Source organism: Papaver somniferum, unplaced genomic scaffold (genome assembly GCF_003573695.1).
Source record: "Papaver somniferum cultivar HN1 unplaced genomic scaffold, ASM357369v1 unplaced-scaffold_114, whole genome shotgun sequence".
In the NCBI taxonomy this organism is placed as follows: domain Eukaryota; kingdom Viridiplantae; phylum Streptophyta; class Magnoliopsida; order Ranunculales; family Papaveraceae; genus Papaver; species Papaver somniferum.
In genome coordinates this window covers 3387240-3404861 of record NW_020620381.1, presented here as the reverse complement: position 1 = coordinate 3404861, position 17622 = coordinate 3387240, and the positions used below count along the sequence as shown (strand labels likewise).

At 35.1% G+C, this 17622-nt stretch overlaps 2 protein-coding genes across 2 annotated transcripts; both read right to left on the bottom strand.

The window, feature by feature from the left end:
• Positions 1-4669: 4669 nt before the first annotated feature.
• On the bottom strand, positions 4670-7058 carry LOC113328814. Its single transcript, XM_026575822.1, has 2 exons — positions 6820-7058; positions 4670-5327 (listed from the first exon to the last, which is right to left on the bottom strand). Exons 1-2 carry the CDS (start codon positions 6860-6862, stop codon positions 4846-4848), a joined length of 525 nt encoding a protein of 174 aa, XP_026431607.1. The 5' UTR covers positions 6863-7058; the 3' UTR covers positions 4670-4845.
• Positions 7059-13451: 6393 nt separating this feature from the next.
• Positions 13452-15146, bottom strand: LOC113328937. Its single transcript, XM_026575935.1, has 5 exons — positions 15071-15146; positions 14634-14892; positions 14178-14329; positions 13858-13994; positions 13452-13756 (listed from the first exon to the last, which is right to left on the bottom strand). The coding sequence occupies exons 2-5, from the start codon at positions 14879-14881 to the stop codon at positions 13589-13591; spliced, it is 705 nt and encodes a 234-aa protein (XP_026431720.1). The 5' UTR covers positions 14882-14892; positions 15071-15146; the 3' UTR covers positions 13452-13588.
• Between the last annotated feature and the right edge of the window lie 2476 nt (positions 15147-17622).

Below are 17622 nucleotides of genomic sequence, written 5' to 3'. Positions count from 1 at the left end.
AAAATTACTCCCGTGTTTTTTGGTTTAGGACTTTTCCCATTTGGAAGCCATTTATTATCCCACACACTAATACTTTTCCCGTCGCCTATTTCCCAACTATGATTATCTTTTATTATATCAAGACCTTTACAGATACTTGTCCAGACCCAGAATTTGTTTGTTCTTTTTTTGTAATTCAAGGGATCACAATTTTGAAAATATTTATTTTTTAGGATCATACTCCAAAGTTTATCTGGATTTTTTATGAGTCTCCAAGCTAGTTTAGTTAATAGAGCTAAATTGAATTAATGAGGGTTTTTAATTCCTAAACCACCATTCTCTTTACTAGTACATATAGAGTCCCAAGATTTAATATAAATTCCCTTATTACTCTTATTTTTTTGCCACCAGAAATCTCCCTAGAGAGCATTAAGGTTATCCAGAGTTTTCTTCGAAAGCATAAAGCACATCATCTGGAACATAGGCATTGCACTGGTTACTGAACTAATTTAAGTAGTTCTACCAGCTTGAGAGAGGAACTTTGCTTTCCACCCCTGAAGTCTAGTATAGACTCTATCCAGCATATTTTGGTAGTTAAAATGTTTAGATCTATGGAAGAATAAAGGTGTGCCAAGGTAAGAGTCATTTTTTGTTATTCTACCAAATTTAAGAATTCTAGTTAGAAGTTTATAGTGTTTTTTTTCAACTTTTTTGCTAAAATAGACACCGGATTTTTTATAATTTATAACCTGACCCGAGGAGTTGATAAATATCCTAAGAGTTTCCAAGATATTTCTAACTTGAGTTATACTAGCATTGGTAAAAATAAAGGAATCATCTGCAAAAAACAGGTGAGTAATTGATGGAAGTTTTTAGTTACTTTTATATGTGTAATTTTACCATTTTGTTCATTATGTTGTAGGAGTTTAGATAAGGCTTCTAGACACACTATGAAAATGTAAGGAGATATAGGATCTCCCTGTTTTAATCCCCTAGTATGATAAAAGGTTTCACCTGGCGTACCGTTGACTAGCACTTCAAAAGATATAGACGCAATGCAATTATAGATTAATTTGCAAGTCATTGGAAAAACCAAATTGCTTAAAAACTGTAATAACAAAATCCCACTCCATCCTATCAAAAGCCTTAGATAGATCTAATTTTATTGACATATAACCATTTTTTCTTTTACTAGTTCTCATTGTGTGTAAAATCTCATGAGCAACTACAATATTGTCTGTAATTTGTCTCTTTGGAATAAAATCTGATTAGTTCGGAGAAATTAATTTTTCTAGAATTGGTTTGAGTCTATTAGCTATTATTTTCGAAACTATTTTATAAAGAGCATTACCAAGACTAATTGGTCTGAAATCAGTTGGATTTTTAGTTTTTGGGATTAAGGAGATGTACGTGCGATTTATTTCTTTTTCAAAAAATTTATTTTTTAAGACTTTTTGCACCCAGTGGATCAAGTCATCTTTTAGAGTATTCCAATGTTGTTGATAAAATCTCGGGAGGAAACCGTCAGGACCTGGAGCACCCCACGCATTCATATTAAAGAGTGCTTCTTTTATTTCCTTTTCATTTGGGAGCTCACTAAGTTTAATATTTTCAATATCATTAATAACTGGATTTAATATTTTTTTGAAGATGTTATCTATTTCCTGTCCACAGGTTTGAGTTATAGTCTTAAAATGTTTAGTAATTAATTCACTAACCTGTTCTTGACCTTTGACCTACAATCCTGAATCATTTCTAAGAGCGTCCACAGTGGTGCGAGCATAACTAAAGACCAAAGACTAAAAAAAAAGATCAAATTTGGGTTTAGTCCGTCCTGTGGCATAGCGGGTGACGAGTAAATTTGGTCACGCGTTGATATAAAGTCCGCTTCATCGTCCAGCGTAGATAAAGATTACGCCTGGCATGGGGCGTTGATAAAGATAACGCCTGGTATGGGGCGTTGATAAAGATAACGCCTGTATGGGGCGTGAACTATAGCAACGCCTGGTGTGTGGGACGGAGATTATACGTTCGCCCGGGTTCAAAAAAAAAAAAATGGGGCGTTGATAAAGACAACGCCCCAAGCAAAGTTTTCAAAACTTTGTGAACAACAGTATATGACTATATCAACGCCTGGGTGTGCGGCGTTAACTTTACGTACGCCCCATCCAGGCGGACATTATATCAACGTCCCATCCAGGCGGACATTATACCAACGCCCCATTCAGGCGGACATTATACCAACGCCCCATCCAGGCGGACATTATACCAACGCCCTGCATCAGGCGTTAACTTTACGAACGCGTGGTTACAGGCGGACATTATACCAACGCCCGTCTGGTAGGTGGACATTATATAAACGCCCGACTATATTTGGATTTGGTCTTAATCGCCGACCAAATTTGGTCCGAGTTTTACTCTTTGATCAAATTTTGATCGATGGTCCGTCCCACTACGCCAGCCCACTCGACACCAAATTTGGGTTTAGTCGTCCACTGCAGTTGCTCTAAGCGCATAAATATTATTTTGTCTTTTTCTATCCGAGGCATATTGGTGAAAAAATTTAGTGTTATTATCATTTTCTTTGACCATTTTTCTTTTACATGTTGACTCCAATATGTTTTTTCAATTTCATACCATGAATTTAACTCTTGTTCTAACATTTCTATTTTATGTTTTGTTATCGAATCAAAATGCTTTTTATTTTATTCCTCAATACAATTTAATATATCCGAAATATTTTTAAAAATATTACCAGATTTAGTTTTGTTCCATGTTTTAAGATCACATTCTACTTTTTTTGATAGTTTTAATAAGATTATACTCTTTTTCTTTGCTTTTAAAGATAGAATTATTGATTACATTGTTGTAATCCTTATGTTCTGCCCAACATTTCATATATCTATAAGGTTTGAAACCTTTTTTCTTCCTAGGAATCGTTTCTAAAAGGATCAGAGCATGATCTGAAACCACTCTAGTTAAATGGTTATTTATGGATTTTGGGTATAACTCTAACCATTTATGGTTAACTAGGGCCCTGTCTATTCGTTCTTGTATATTACTTTCCCCTTTTCTCTTATTAATCCAAGTGAAAGGTAATCCCGTAAAGTTTAGATCTACAAGCCCTAGGTCTTGTATACAGTGAAGGATATTTGCGAAACTACTAGTTGGGGGATTATTTCCTCCTTCTTTTTCATCTCTATGTAAAATAAAATTCATGTCTCCTATAATGGCCCAGGGAGCATCTATTTCACTAATTTTCTTTATAAATTCTCATTGTTTATTTCTACTGACATTATCTAGAGCACCATATATGAATGTAATATGTAAGTTAAATTTTTTTTAAGAATTTTAAAATGAAAAATATTATTTTTAAATTTTAATAATGTTGCTGACACTCCATGGTTCCATGGAATCGCAAAACCGCCAGATTTTCCCACATAAGGTAAAATAAACCAGTCTTTAAATTTATTTATTTTAAAACAATTCTCAACTTTTTGATATCCAACTTTTGTTTCCCAAAGGAAAATAACATCCAAATCATGAGTTTTGTTTAGGTGATTTATATGATCTTGTTTTATTTGAGATCTAATGCCTTGTAGGTTCCATGATAGAATTTTAAAGTCATAATTTTTGTTATTTCCATTTTGAATGAAAAACCAGAAAATTAATTTATTTTATAAAGGAAATAAATTTTCATACAGGCAGTTAATAAATATTATAAAATATTTACAGCTCAAATAGCATAATCGAGTTATTTTTTTATTATTGCAAAACCTTTTATTTGATTTTGGGCATGCATAGTTTTCTGATTTCTTTTTAATACTCATACGAACCTTCCCATTCCCGGATAATATCATGGAGTCATATTCATTATTCAAAACATAAGCACAAATTAGGTTTTTAAAAAAAAGTAAAATCTTTTTTTATTGCATGAAAACAGATTTGACTTATATTGCCATATTGGGTTTTAAAATTTACCTTCCTCTGCATATTCTTACCCTTATAGTTTTCATGTTTATAACAAGGTTTAAACCAAATAACCAAAATAGTAAGCAATATTAATTTATGAATAACTGATTTTTGTTTTCTTTGAAATTTTTAAAATGAGATGTATAAGAACTATTTACCTCAATAGGAGCATCATGAGAAGGATTATTGAGACCATCACCGGTAGGAGCAATTTCAGTCTCAGTTTCTCTGTTCTTTGGTTTAGAAAACATAGCTTCCCATATTTTACTACACCCATCCTCTGTAGAAACTCTAATTCCTTTTTCTTTCCCATCATCATTTGAGTTATTGCTTTGAGGAGCTGTTTCTGGATGTTCACGATTTCCTTCATCAAGATTATTTTCCTCCTCTTCTCTAAAGATGTCTTCTGCCATCATAACAGGAAGGCAATGCTCATCTCCATCAATTTCAACCCAGTTATTGTTAATAGTTTCTTCCGCTTTATCACAACCATTTCCACACCTTCTCAGTTATTGTTAATAGTTTCTTCCGCTTTATCACAACCATTTCCACACCTTCTACTAAGGATCGAGTATTGGATTAGAAGTCTAAACCAATTATTTTATTTTTTCTTTTGATTATTTTCATTGATATTAAGACTTCTTGTAGCATTCTCCAACTCAGAGACATCAACTTTAGAATTTCCTTTTAAAGTTTCAATCAGGTCATCTTCAGTAACTTGCATGTTATTTTTATTTTTTTCATTTGTGTATTTTTCGAGTTTTTCTTCTTCCTCTTCCATGATATCCACTCTTTTTTTTTTTGCTTCCCCTAATGATAAAATCCTCTTTATCTATTTCACTATCGTAAATCCTTGGGATATTGTTCTCTATAGCTGCATTCTTTTGCTTTATATTATTTCACGTCATCCTTACTTTCATTACCATAAACAAAAACCTTTGGATGGTTTTTTAAGTATTCCACATGTCGTACTCTACATATTTCTTCACTGTGTATTTCATGTACATGCCAGCAGCTTCGACAAGTCCCATGTGGAATTCCCATGAAGAAAATATTGAGTTTAATTGTTTCCTTATCATCTCCTTCAATGATGATTACCTTCATTTGGTGAACCAAAGCTTTCTTGAGATCGACCACCACATGCGCATTATATTCTCCTTGAGAGTTTAGAGGACCTATTAGAGTAAGTATTTTCCCAACCTTTTCCGCCACCATTTTAGCAACATATTCCTTTTCCATAAGACCACTTCTTAGTTTAAAGTTGATCCAAAAATCTTGAGCATCAAAGTCAATCTCCTCCAGTTTTGATGTGCTATTCCAAAGCCCCATAGATAGGAGCTTACCGTGAACTTTGTTTGGGATAGAATATATTGTCGCTGCAAAATCACTTGCATTAGAGAATCTTATGATGAATATTTTTGGGTTGACAGTTTCTCTTATTATCAATCTTCCTGTTGGAGACCATGAGCGGTAGGCAGTGAAAAGAGCCTACAAACTAGGTTTTACTACAAGTGCACAGTGTCGACAAGCAACACAGGGCAAGCATAGGTTTGTCCTCAGGGACTTGGTGGGAGTATTTGCTTAATCTAGGTCTTGCTAATTGTTCTTCCTAAGGGTAGTGGGAGAATTTGTGGACAGTGGATGATTAGTGAATGAGGCTGTGTGAAGTGAAAATGGATATGGACATAAACAAGTGGCAGTGAGATAGTAAGGTTGAAATCAGTGGAATGAAGGTTGAACACTAAGGTTAAGATTCTTCCTTTTCACCTAGCTAGTAATCTTAGGTCAAGCCCTTGTCCCTAATGGACAAGAGGATCAAGTCCTATCTAGTCTCTTGGCCAGGGATGGTTCATGTAGCTAGTTAACTAACCTTAAAGCCCTAGCTAACCCCTAGCATTGGCTGTCTGTTTAAGGCACAGCCAATCACAGGTTAGCTGGGCTGAGGCTTACTAACTAACCTAAGCTAAGTCTGGCTCACAAGGGCTAACCTAGTTGGTTACTAGTTTGGCTCAAAGTATTATCTCACCCTAGTGGTGAAGTTAGAACATCATAACTTGTGTAACAGGAGCATGAAAATACTAAAACAAGAACAGGAAAAACAGAACCGGAACATGAAACAGGGAATGTAATTCAAGTAAAATGCAAAACTAGCAAACTAACAGTGACAGTGACAAAGAATTCAGAGCTATGCAGATGTGTAAGAGGCATGCTGAGGTTTGAATCCACCATTTTTCCTACATTAATTCACTCTAACTTCCATACTAGTTCTGTCCCTTGGTTTTTGGACAAAGGTAAAGGTTCTAGCCTACCAATTGATCCAGGGAAATCTCAAAATGAAATGTCTATGTCAACTTAGATATCAACCCCTAGAATTAATTGTCTGATTAAGGTACAACTAATCACAGCCCAATATCTTAGATGATTCAAACCTTCATAACAATTTAAGCACAACAAATTAGCACTAGAAACATGAGTTAACTAATATTGAATTATAGGCTTCATCAACACCTCAGTTATGAAGCTTAGAACATCATTAAACTAACCAACATTTATACTAACATTGGCGAATCAAACATAAACTTGGAACTCAAACTAAAACTAAAACATGACAGGAATTGAAATTGAATCTAAACTAAAAATAAGAAACTAACATTCAAACAGGACATGAAATTGAAATTAGAGATAAACAGTTCATGAAATTTATAATTGAAAATTGCAAACCTAAAAATTAAACTATTGGTGCTCTGGCTGGCCCAGGCATACTCTATTACACACACCCAATGTTTAATTTATACTTCTCACTGTTTTCCCCCAAAAACCCTAATTCCCCAAAATTAGGGTTTTGATAAAAAATGAAATTAAACTCACCTCGTGTCTGATAAACTCTCTCACTCTTCGACCCATGCTTCATGTGCTACTCTTATTCCCTCTCCTGTTCCAATTGGCCTCTAGCTCGACTGTGAAGGAAGCTCTAGTTCTGCCTCTCTCAATCATAGCATCTAGGTAATGGAGGAGACGCTATGATGGAGATAGAGAAACTAGGGGCTTCGACTGATGGGAGAGGGTTTGCAGGTCTGAGAAGGGTTGCAGAGAAGAGAGGAAGGGGATGAGCTCGACAGTTTTGGGAGAAGGGGATGTTTGGTTGGGGAGAAGATATTTGTTGTTAAAGTGTGATCCGGGTGTAGAAAACTTGATGGTTCACGTAGCAATAGCGTTGGATTACCACTTCAGATTGAATCGAACGACTAATATGGAGAAGGCTTGTATCGACCATTGGATGTGTGATACAACAAATCTAACGATTCAGATGAGAGTTAGTACTATGATGTTTGACAGGATCATCGGAGTTTGATGCACGATGATGAATCTACCGTTGGATGAAGTGATGGATCCAATCTGACGGCTGAAAATGGAAGAGGTTTTGGGTTTGGGTATTGGAAATGGATTTGGGTAAGGGTTTTGGGCCTTGAGTATGCCAAACCCATATCTTCTTTAAGAACAATTATTCCTCTTCAAGTCCACTTCAAGTTGGTCCGCCTCTTGCAAACATCAATCTTCGCTTCCTTCCTGCGGGAGTCTTTGCCGCTTCTTTGCTCTTTTCGCTCCCCAACTCATCCAATCTTTATTTATAACCTAAAAAATACAAAATTAAATAATATGAAGTATTTATCCTTGAGGAGAGTAAAATCTAGAATTTATTACAAAAAAAGGATTAATGATATGCAAAATGGGATAAGTGCCAATAAAATGGTAACGAATAATGCAATATTTGGCACCTATCAATGAGTTGTTTAGAGAAAACACCATCTCTCCAATATTTAGACCATTCGGATCATATCTCTTCTTTATCTCCTTAAAAATCTTGACTACAACTCGAGGATATTTTCCTTGATCGATAAGTGTAGTTGAGGCGCGAAGGAAATCTATGTATTTCTTGACAGATTGCGTAAGAGTGTTAGGTCCTGTTTGGTATAGTTTTCAAAAATAGTTTTCTGTTTTTAAAAACAGAGAAAACAGAAAACAGGAGAAAACGCGTTTGGTAAGGACATTTTCAGAAAATGTTTTATATCTGTTTTCTGTTTTTAAAAACAAAAAAATGAAAACAACAAATTATTGTTTTCTGTGTTTTCTCTTTTTTTCTTTTCTTTATTCTTTTCTTCTTTTCAGAACAAAGTAAGAGATGGGGAATGACTGCAAGTGAGTCATGGCTAATATCACTATCTCTTAGACGAATCTTTACATTTGATCCGATTTAGTTGGTTTTCCTTGTTTTCAAAAACAGTTTACCAAACAATTTTTAGAAAATGAAAACAAGGAAAAAAGGGTATGTTTTTAAAACAGTGGAAAACTATTTTTGAAAACTGTTTTTCAAAACTGTACCAAACAGACCCTTATCTTTTTCTTCCAGAATGTTGGATAATTGAGCTAAATAGTTTTTTTTTTTGAATATCCGACATTATTAGGATACTTTGAAGAATCCAGAAGTAGTTACGATCTTTTACTGAATGGGTTGAGTTTTGATTGTTTCTTGAGATGTTTCTTTTAGCTGTTATGAAGTTTCTGTGGGTTTTAGAGAATTGTTTCATGACTTGTTTATAACGAGTATGTAGCTGCTAGATTTTTTTGTTTCCAACTGCCACATGTAGATAAAGCTGCTCGATACGATCGAAGTTAAGAGAGACGAAAAGTTTTTCATGATGGATTTTGGTGACGCACACTTTACTAATGCCATACTCAAACTTTTTTTCAGCAGGAAACATGCTGATCATAATGACTAATGTTTTCTTAATATTCTCATACCATGTCGTTTTGTGTGTATCAGTTCTTTTAGTGCACTGTACATTTTTAGGATTTGCTTTCGGGACTGTAGCAACTCCTTCCTTCTCTCCACAGAGAAACTGGCTTGAGAAAGCCCCCACCGAGCATTGGCTCCAACAACTCCTTCCCTGCAAAAAACAGTGAAAAGGATAATTATAACAAGACTAGAACTTCTAGTTCCTATCAAGGCGGAAAGTTAAAAAGAAATTCTGGAAAGAAGAGAATAGGCTCGAGAAGAAGAAACTAAAGAAAGAAGAAAAACAGCTTCTGTAAAGACAACACATCAGAAAAAGTTTTAACAGACTAGAACAAAATATTAGCCAAGGCAAGCTAATAGAGAAACTTGATAAAAGATCAGAGTTTATCCACAAAGAAATTTGATAGAGAAATAAATCGACAACTAGATAATAAACATGCACTTAGTTTTGAAAAAAAAAACTCAGATATTATCCATTAGACGGATCGACGAGATAATCACTTAACCTTAAATTCTAAACTAAAAGATTTATCAATGAAGAGTAATGATGCAAATAGGATGATAACAAACTTCTTTGTTAACTTTTTCCTTCATAATCCAAATAACCAACTGAGTTTCTCAAACTTTTTTTTTCGCGGAGGGAGAAGTGTCCGTGAAAAGTTCAAGCAACTGACTATTAAAGAATTTGATGTTTTGAGTTCATGAATTGTAACAGACAATGGTGATTTCTTCTCTAGTATCTCATGAGAGTTTTGGCTGAATTGAAATGTTCAGAGATTTTTGATGAAGTTGATGATGATCATCATGCCTTTCTAATCGTTTCTGATTTTGTGTTCTTATTACTCGTAGAAATCCGTGGCATGAAAGATTTGGCGATATCAATACTTGATCACTTTGATTGTTATCTCAATCACCATTATTTTTTCTCAAACTTTTTTAAGCGATATGGTGCAAATCCCATCTGTTTTGAACTTCTTTTTCAGCATAAAATTGGACGAAACGAACAAAGGGAAGTCCAACAACAAAAGATATTCCGTTTTTCCAATGTATTTGTAGTTGCATTTAGATGATGTATATATATTTTTATAGTTCCAATATCTAGTGCATATATGTATCTTGGATTTTGTAGTTCCAAGAAGCTTGGAAGCTTTAAACATGCTAGACAAGTTGGGAATATATTGGTTTCAATCAGAAGGTGTCTATGTTGATGACATATTAAGCACCCACAAGTTAAAAGATGTTGTCGTATTCCAAAAAAATTACTACTTTTTCTCGAACAAAGATAGATAAGTATTTTGTTTAATCATAAATTTAATGTAACTAAATATATACTAGTGTTGATCCCGTGCGTTGCACGGGTTTAAGTCTGTCATACCGAATTTGTTATTATGATATAAATGCATAAGTTAAGTAATTCAATGTTTTTATATTCGGGGATTTTGCTTAAATTTTGTAATTTTTTCCCAGTTCTGAAATTGCACTAATCATCTTCAGTTACCAATTGACAAATATTTTCTCTTCTATCAGTTTCATTAAGATATGATTAGATTTTCGTAATAAAAAAAAAATTATTACTTTTTTTTACAGATTCAACTTGGTTCGGAGAGATTATCGGTTTGGAATCTAATTAATGTTTCTATCGAGTTCTAATCCAAGGAAAAAAATGCAACAGTAACAAATTAAAAGTTGTTATCATAAAAATTATAAAATAGTTAAATCGTCATCACTCTCATCACCTTCATTTTTACCATTGCTATGGTCGATAAATGTTTTATATATAAGCGCCCGTCCGTTGCACGGGTTCAAATTGGTTGTCCCAAAGGTAATTAATCCATGTAAGCGTATAGGTTTTTATGTAAAAAATAGGTTATGTATATTGAAAGTGATTCGACGCTCATTTACCTACTCATTCTATTTTGCTACGTCAATCCCACGATTCTTATTGGTCGGGGGCCAAGAGCAATGATTCGACGCTCATTTACCCACCCATTCTACTGTGCTACGTCAATCCTTGATTCTTATTGGTCGGGGGCCAAGAACATGATTCGGCGCTCATTTACCTATCCATTCTATTTTGCTACGTCAATCCTTGATTCTTATTGGTCGTGGCCCAGGAAGAGCATGATTCGGCGCACATTTACCTATCCATTATAATTTGCTACGTCAATCCTTGATTCTTATTGGTCGTGGCCCATGAGCTCTAAAATTCGAGCTTTTGGTATAACTTTCAATGTGAGGCCAGCAATTTTCACTCAAATTATATATAAAATATGTTTTTTAATATAATATATATTATTACTATTTGGAGGTAAATTTTTTAAGGAGGAACTAGTAAAAATCATTAATATTAAACTGGAGAGGTTATTGCAATTTCCCACTGGCCCAAGTTGGGTCCATAAATTTTTATTAATACGTAGAAGTTATTAATAAGGATATTTAAATTTGGGACCCAACTTTGTGACCAGTGTTGCATTTGGGTGTTAGAAAGTTTGAAATTAGAGTTTGAGTCCTAGGACCACGGTTGACTGTCTTGATCGTTATTTAATTAACGCCGTCAGTTATTGAAAGGTGATTCTGTTAAAAAAACTTGAGTAGCACGTGTTGTTAAATACACCTTCTGCATCATGTTTCCGGTTCAATTATCGACTATAGGTTTTGTTCATTGATTCAGAAACAGTATGTACGTTATCAAACAATGTTTAATCAAATTAGTGAGTGCTTGGAAACTGTATTGGTCCATTTGACGAATATGTTCGTACGAGGAAGACTCCAACGATAAGTACTAAACAAACGATTCTTCAACAGATTAAGATTTATCAACGGAAAATAAATCATTATGCAAACAACATCCTACATATAAGAAAATCGAGATAGTATACCAACATTTCTATAAATTACAGATATATTCATAGAAAACAAGTTATACCGGATCGAAAGAAGAAAAATGCCTATGAGGAATAATCACAAGCACACAAAGGACACGAAAGTCGAGTAGTAAATTTCTTTCTCTTGAACTCATCCTTAATGGATGTGTAATCATATAACCAACCAAGCATGTACTAATCAAAAACCTGACAAGTAGTAGTAATCCTGGATTACAGAACACTCCTCCTTTTGAACGTGAAGACAATTGATTATACATCTCCTTATCAAATTCAAAACAAAAAACAAAAAAAAGTTAGGAATGAGAGAACAATTACTTAAGGATCCATTTTAAGATCCGAACAAGTGAACAAAATTCCAAACTTTAATAATATGTTTAAATATTTGTTGCCCTATCTTTTCGGTTTAAAAAAAGGGAAGAAGATAATGGCATAGTTGGTAAATAAATGAAACGTTAGATTTAAATTGGTAACTTTAATTATTTAACCTTTTTTGGATGGTCAAGACAGTCAACCGTGGTCCTGCGATCTGAACTCTAATTTCAAATTCTTGAGACCCAAATACAACACCGGTTACTAAGCTATGATCAAAAGTCTAAATATCCCTTATTAATATATGTAATATCAATATATGGAGGTTCTACTGTATGATGAGAGATTTTCAAAGAAATGGACGTAAGGATTTTGGGTTTGTATTTTAGCCAGACAAGGAGGTGAATATATATATTGTGAATTTCCAAATTCAAACTTTTTATTATGATCGGTGAAATTTCCTAAAACAAATCAAATATTTTATTACATGCAGAAAAGTTTTCCGTGAAGAAAGTGCGTTATTTCTTTAGTTTTGTTACATGGCATGGGCCTAGAGTTGCCCTCGACAGATCCTAAGCCACTAAACTTGCGAGCATCCACAATGGTACGCCTATACTAAAACCAAAAACCATACCAAAAATTAAAAAGATTTGGTTTTGAAGGTGTTTGAACACAATGATAGTGGAGCAAATTATAGTCAGGAGTAGTTTGAATGTCCGCGAGAAAACGGGTGAATGATGGAGATCATCTTTAAGTTACGCCCGATGGTGGGGATCATCTTTAAGTTTCGCCTAATGGAGTGCATCTTTTAGTTACGCCTGATGGGATGCTGGAGCGGACATTAAACTTATGTCCCGTAAGGGGCGGATTTTTAATGAACGCGCGACCATTATACGGACATTAAATTTACATTAAACTTAGGCTCCGCTTCAAACGTAGATAGTATTTATGTCTGACATCAGACACGTTTTTAATGTCCGCCCCACTATATTTGGTTTTACTCTAGCTTCCCGAAACAAATATACTCCGAAATCCGGGAAAATTTGCAAATTTAGTTTTACTCCGTCCCACAGTGATTGGAAATTTGACCAAATATGGTTTTAGTCCACCTTTTACTCGTCCATTGTGGACGCTCTTAGGGACTTATGAGGATGAGGATGGGCCGGTATGGACCGGTTTTCACCTCATCTGCATCCAATCCAATACACTACGGATTTCAATTTTGGCATCAGCATCCAGTCCAACATTAAATTTGGCATTCGCATCCAATCCAATATCCAACGGATTTGTATCCAGGTCCAATCCGTAATCGGTTGGATTTCAAAAATTCCATATGCGTCCAACCCATTAACGAACGGTCCGAACATCCATCCAAACACATACAGTTGGTCCCGGTTAAATCCGGGGATCACGGATAAAATGCTCAACCCTAGGGTCTTATCCCACCCTTAACTTTTGTTTTTTGCTGTTCGTAATTCCAAATTTTAACGAAGCAAGCAAACTCGAAATTCTAAAGAAGCAAGCAAACTCGGCAACTGTTTACAAGGTAACTATATGCAATTACATCATAACTATACAGTATTTATCATACACTTACATACTTGCAGATGAGTTTTTTATCAACAGTCATGCACAAAATATAAAATGTTCAGTAACCTAACCAAGCAGATGGGATTGGCTGAAACCTTAACTTAGCACAAGCCAATATGTCGTAGTAGTCCATTCCGTTCAAGCAATCTCGAAAATCTGTAAAAAGCTTCTCAAATATCCTCCATTGAACTTTGTACGGTCGCGAGTACGGGTAAGGAAGAAAAACCTGTAGATCAATTACAGGGAAAAACGGGATACATAGTTACTTTCCCTTAAAGAGTTAAAAAAGAAATTGATTCGTGATTTTTCAGAATAAAAGAGTCTTACATCTCCCTCCTGAGCAAGATGCCTAAGCAAAAGAAATGTTTGCTCACTTTCATCCAAATTGTCAATAACTGCTAGCCAGATTTGTGAGGCAAGCTCATGTGCTTTATCCCTTGATTTTCCGCAAGCGATGAACTGATCTGCAGATGAGAGAAGGAAAGTTGAATGATAGTCATTCAGATATCTTTACGAAAAATGAGAGAATATTTGCAATTAACTCGAATTCAAATCATGATTCTCAACAAGTTATCAAATTAGCATACCAAGAAAACACATTGTGCTACCCAATACGAAAACATGGAAGCAAAAGTTGAGAACCGCACCGATTATTGTTTCGTGAAGTATTCCTGAAGCAGGAGGCGTTACTGAAAGTTCAAGCTGTTCTTTTAGAAACAAATAAGTGTGTCCCATAATCTCATCAATCTCACCGTCAAATCCAAATATGTGTTTGCTAACGTACAAAGCTTCATACCTCCTGTAATGCAAATATGTAGAATGCAAATACGACCACATGGTAAGGCTAATTACTCATCTTAAAACCATCCAATGAACAAAAAAGCTGAAAATTTAGGATGGACAATAATCTTGATTTATTTCTCTCAAGCCGTAGACAGTTGATCGACCATGGGATGCTTAATAAGATGGTGTATTGGTACTGATTATACATTAAACATCCAATTACATAATCATAAATAGGATCCATTTCAATATCTTGACTTAGGAATTATCACATACAAATCGTATACCAATTATGTTCAGGTATATGAATGAAATTTTACCTCTTATTAGATCCTCGAGGAATAAGACCAGGCCATTGATCCCCTTGATCAGCTAAAGGCCATGTCTTCAAAAGAGCAGATTTCCATAAACACTCACCTCGGAATAGATTAGCCCAATGTTGCTTAACACATGCTATATGAACCCATTGTGACACCGGCACACGGAAAAATATTTCCATCAATAGATGACCTGGTAGTTTCCCAAATGTGTGATCCATTAAAGCAACATTGCTGATATCAACCCCCATGAATCAATTTTCTAAATCAACGGATTAAGTATCAGAAATTTCAAAGATTAATTAGCCTGATAAAACAGATATAATGCTCTCACTGCAGTCTGCAAACACAACCCTTATTGCTATGTGATGAAAATCCACGAATCAGATCAAAGTATTTTTCTACTCTTAAGTAAAAGAGATATTGTAAGAGAGAGATACCAGAAAGAGCCTTTGAGTGGATATCAACAAGTGCAGAGACAGAGACAGAGAGATGGAGTTTAAGTGTCTGACTTTCTCAGCCAATCAAACTTGTGAGGGTGAATAGAAAGAAAAGAGTATGTATAGAGTGCTACATTTTCTGTTTGCTGTATGGTTACAGGCTACCGTACAACCACTGCATCATTCATATTTGGGGATTTTTATAAAGTTCCACACTTCCAATTTGCAGTTTAAGAAAATGCCACCGTTTTTTTCCGAGTTTATTAAATGCCATACATTTGACCTTTTCTATCCCGTTTTTTCCAAAAGAACAGTTAACATCCATTAGTGCATAGGTGGCAGTTATCCAGCTTAGTAAATGACATTTGTGCCCTCGAAACAAAAGCCGAGAACTCAAAAACCATCACCATCGGTGGCTACATTCCATTGAGATCATAAAACCATCACTGTCATCTACAACCACAGCAGCAAATCCATAACAATCATGTACGCAAAATGGCTGAATGCCTTCTCTATTGATATCATCGTCTTTAAATGAGAATAATGTACATCCTAAATTAGGCAACAAAATATACAGCTAATGCCATTGACTATTTAGCTAACTATTCTAAGTAATATATACAAATACATGGTAAGAAGAATAACTTAATTGGAGCCACAAATCTTGCAAAGAATTCCTGAATTAACGTCATAATTACTGCCATTGATAATCCAGTGGGTAATTCGTTCTCTTAGGCCTTTCGTCAAACATGTTATGTGCGAAACTTGTAATTGGAAGCTAGCACATTTCCCTGTAGTATGATTTCTCTTTGGACCTGCAACTTCGAATTCCATACACACCCATACTCATAAACCTTCTCAGACACACAATAATAGCTTAGTCTTGCATTATTCATCATCAAAAACAACGGAAGCAGTAGCACCATTCCATGTTCTCTTGGTGCTTAATTTATCCAAACTTTCAATTTAGCACAAACCCATCGACCCTAATCCATCAAAGACGACTCTTAATATTTGTTCATCTCCTCCATTGATCAATGAGTCATAAGATGATTAAATCAATTACAGATTTTGCACTAATTCAATCAATTACAGATTCAACTCAGCCAACACAACTCAAACAGTTCTTAACAATTCAAGGCCACCAGAATCATCTCTCTGATCTGCTCCACCATCTTTGTTGGCATCAGATTGCAGTTCGAGCAAACCCATCTCCTAATTCGTACCAGAACTCAGAACCCCTTTCAATTTTTTCTTGACCATTTGAGCAGCAACCAATTCAGTTTATCCGTAAACTGTAGCTTTAAATCTCTGTCCTAACATTCATCTATTGTATACACACTCTGCAACACCCATTCATGTAGCTTCATAACTGCAATTTCTCAGATCCATTTCCCTCAATAAAACAGCAATACCTTGAGCTCGATCTCCTGCAGTTCATGAACCTCATCTCCAATTCCTCTTCTTCTCCTCGGTGCGACGGAAACTTCACAGCAAAACCCAATCAAACCCTATTCTTATGTAAATTCCATCAGCAACCATCGTCATTCTTTCTCTCTAACAACGATTCCAACACAAACCCATGTTCTAATTCTTTACAAGCTCTTCAAACCCTTGTTCTTCATCTCTGAACCCATCTGATTTCGAGAACCCACTCATACTCAAGTTCCACTTCCCCCTGAAATTCTCCATTGTCTTCTCTCAAGAACATCACAAACCCGTTTCTCTACTGTTTCTTCTCATCCATCACCGAGATCAACAAATAACAACAATCACCAATTCTAGTATAATAAGGTTTTCAAGGGTAAATATGTAAATCGTGATAGATTCTTTTGACCGAGTCAGCGAAAAAGACCGAGTGTGTGGATCCTGACGGAAAAACTAACGGTTATGGCATTTAATAAACTCTGAAAAAACGGTGGCATTTTCTTGAATCGGGATTTGCAAGTGTGGCAGTTTGTTAAAAATCCCTTCATATTTTTTGGGTCTACTTAAAAAGTTGAGCATTTGTCTCGAGATCCGCGAATTCAAAATCCAACAAAATATGGATTGGGTCCTGACATGATGCGACCTTGAAATCTGTTACACATTTTATCCTTTCCTTTTCATCAAATTAGGTTCTTTCGTGTCATTCTTTAATCCATATTATAAGGAATAATGGTATTTTTATCGATGGACGATCATCTATGGTTCGGACATATAAGGACGGTTTAGATTGATTTATATTCTTTATTTACCTCCTGGATGGAAATTTATAGTCCAGACATATAAAGAACGGTCAAGATCCATCCACATCTTAGGGTGTCATTTTCCTCTTCCCTTCTTCGACGCATCCACTCGACTAAGTTATTCCCAACATTCAATATGAAGGTGTTTCTTTTCGACTTAATGAAACACTTTTGTAAAACCTAAATATTTTGTTAGGATCTAACAAATTATCCCCACCTTTCTCATCCTATCACCTTCTCCGTTATCTTTGAGATTTAGAAATCTTGAAGAGAATAATTTCTGAACTCTCAAAAATGTTTGTTTCCGTCCGATATGTCATTACC

Bases quoted from the DNA above. Each gene is read 5' to 3' on its own strand.
- LOC113328814 (XM_026575822.1), bottom strand. From the start codon at position 6,862: ATGAAGCATGGGTCGAAGAGTGAGAGAGTTTATCAGACACGAG. The intron at 5,328-6,819 runs GTGAGTTTAATT...GTGATTTTGCAG, and splicing joins GAGAGTTTATCAGACACGAG to CGACAATATATTCTATCCCA.
- LOC113328937 (XM_026575935.1), bottom strand. From the start codon at position 14,881: ATGGGGGTTGATATCAGCAATGTTGCTTTAATGGATCACACATTTGGG. The intron at 14,330-14,633 runs GTAAAATTTCAT...TTTGCATTACAG, and splicing joins CCTCGAGGATCTAATAAGAG to GAGGTATGAAGCTTTGTACG. The intron at 13,757-13,857 runs GTAAGACTCTTT...ATTGATCTACAG, and splicing joins ATCTTGCTCAGGAGGGAGAT to GTTTTTCTTCCTTACCCGTA.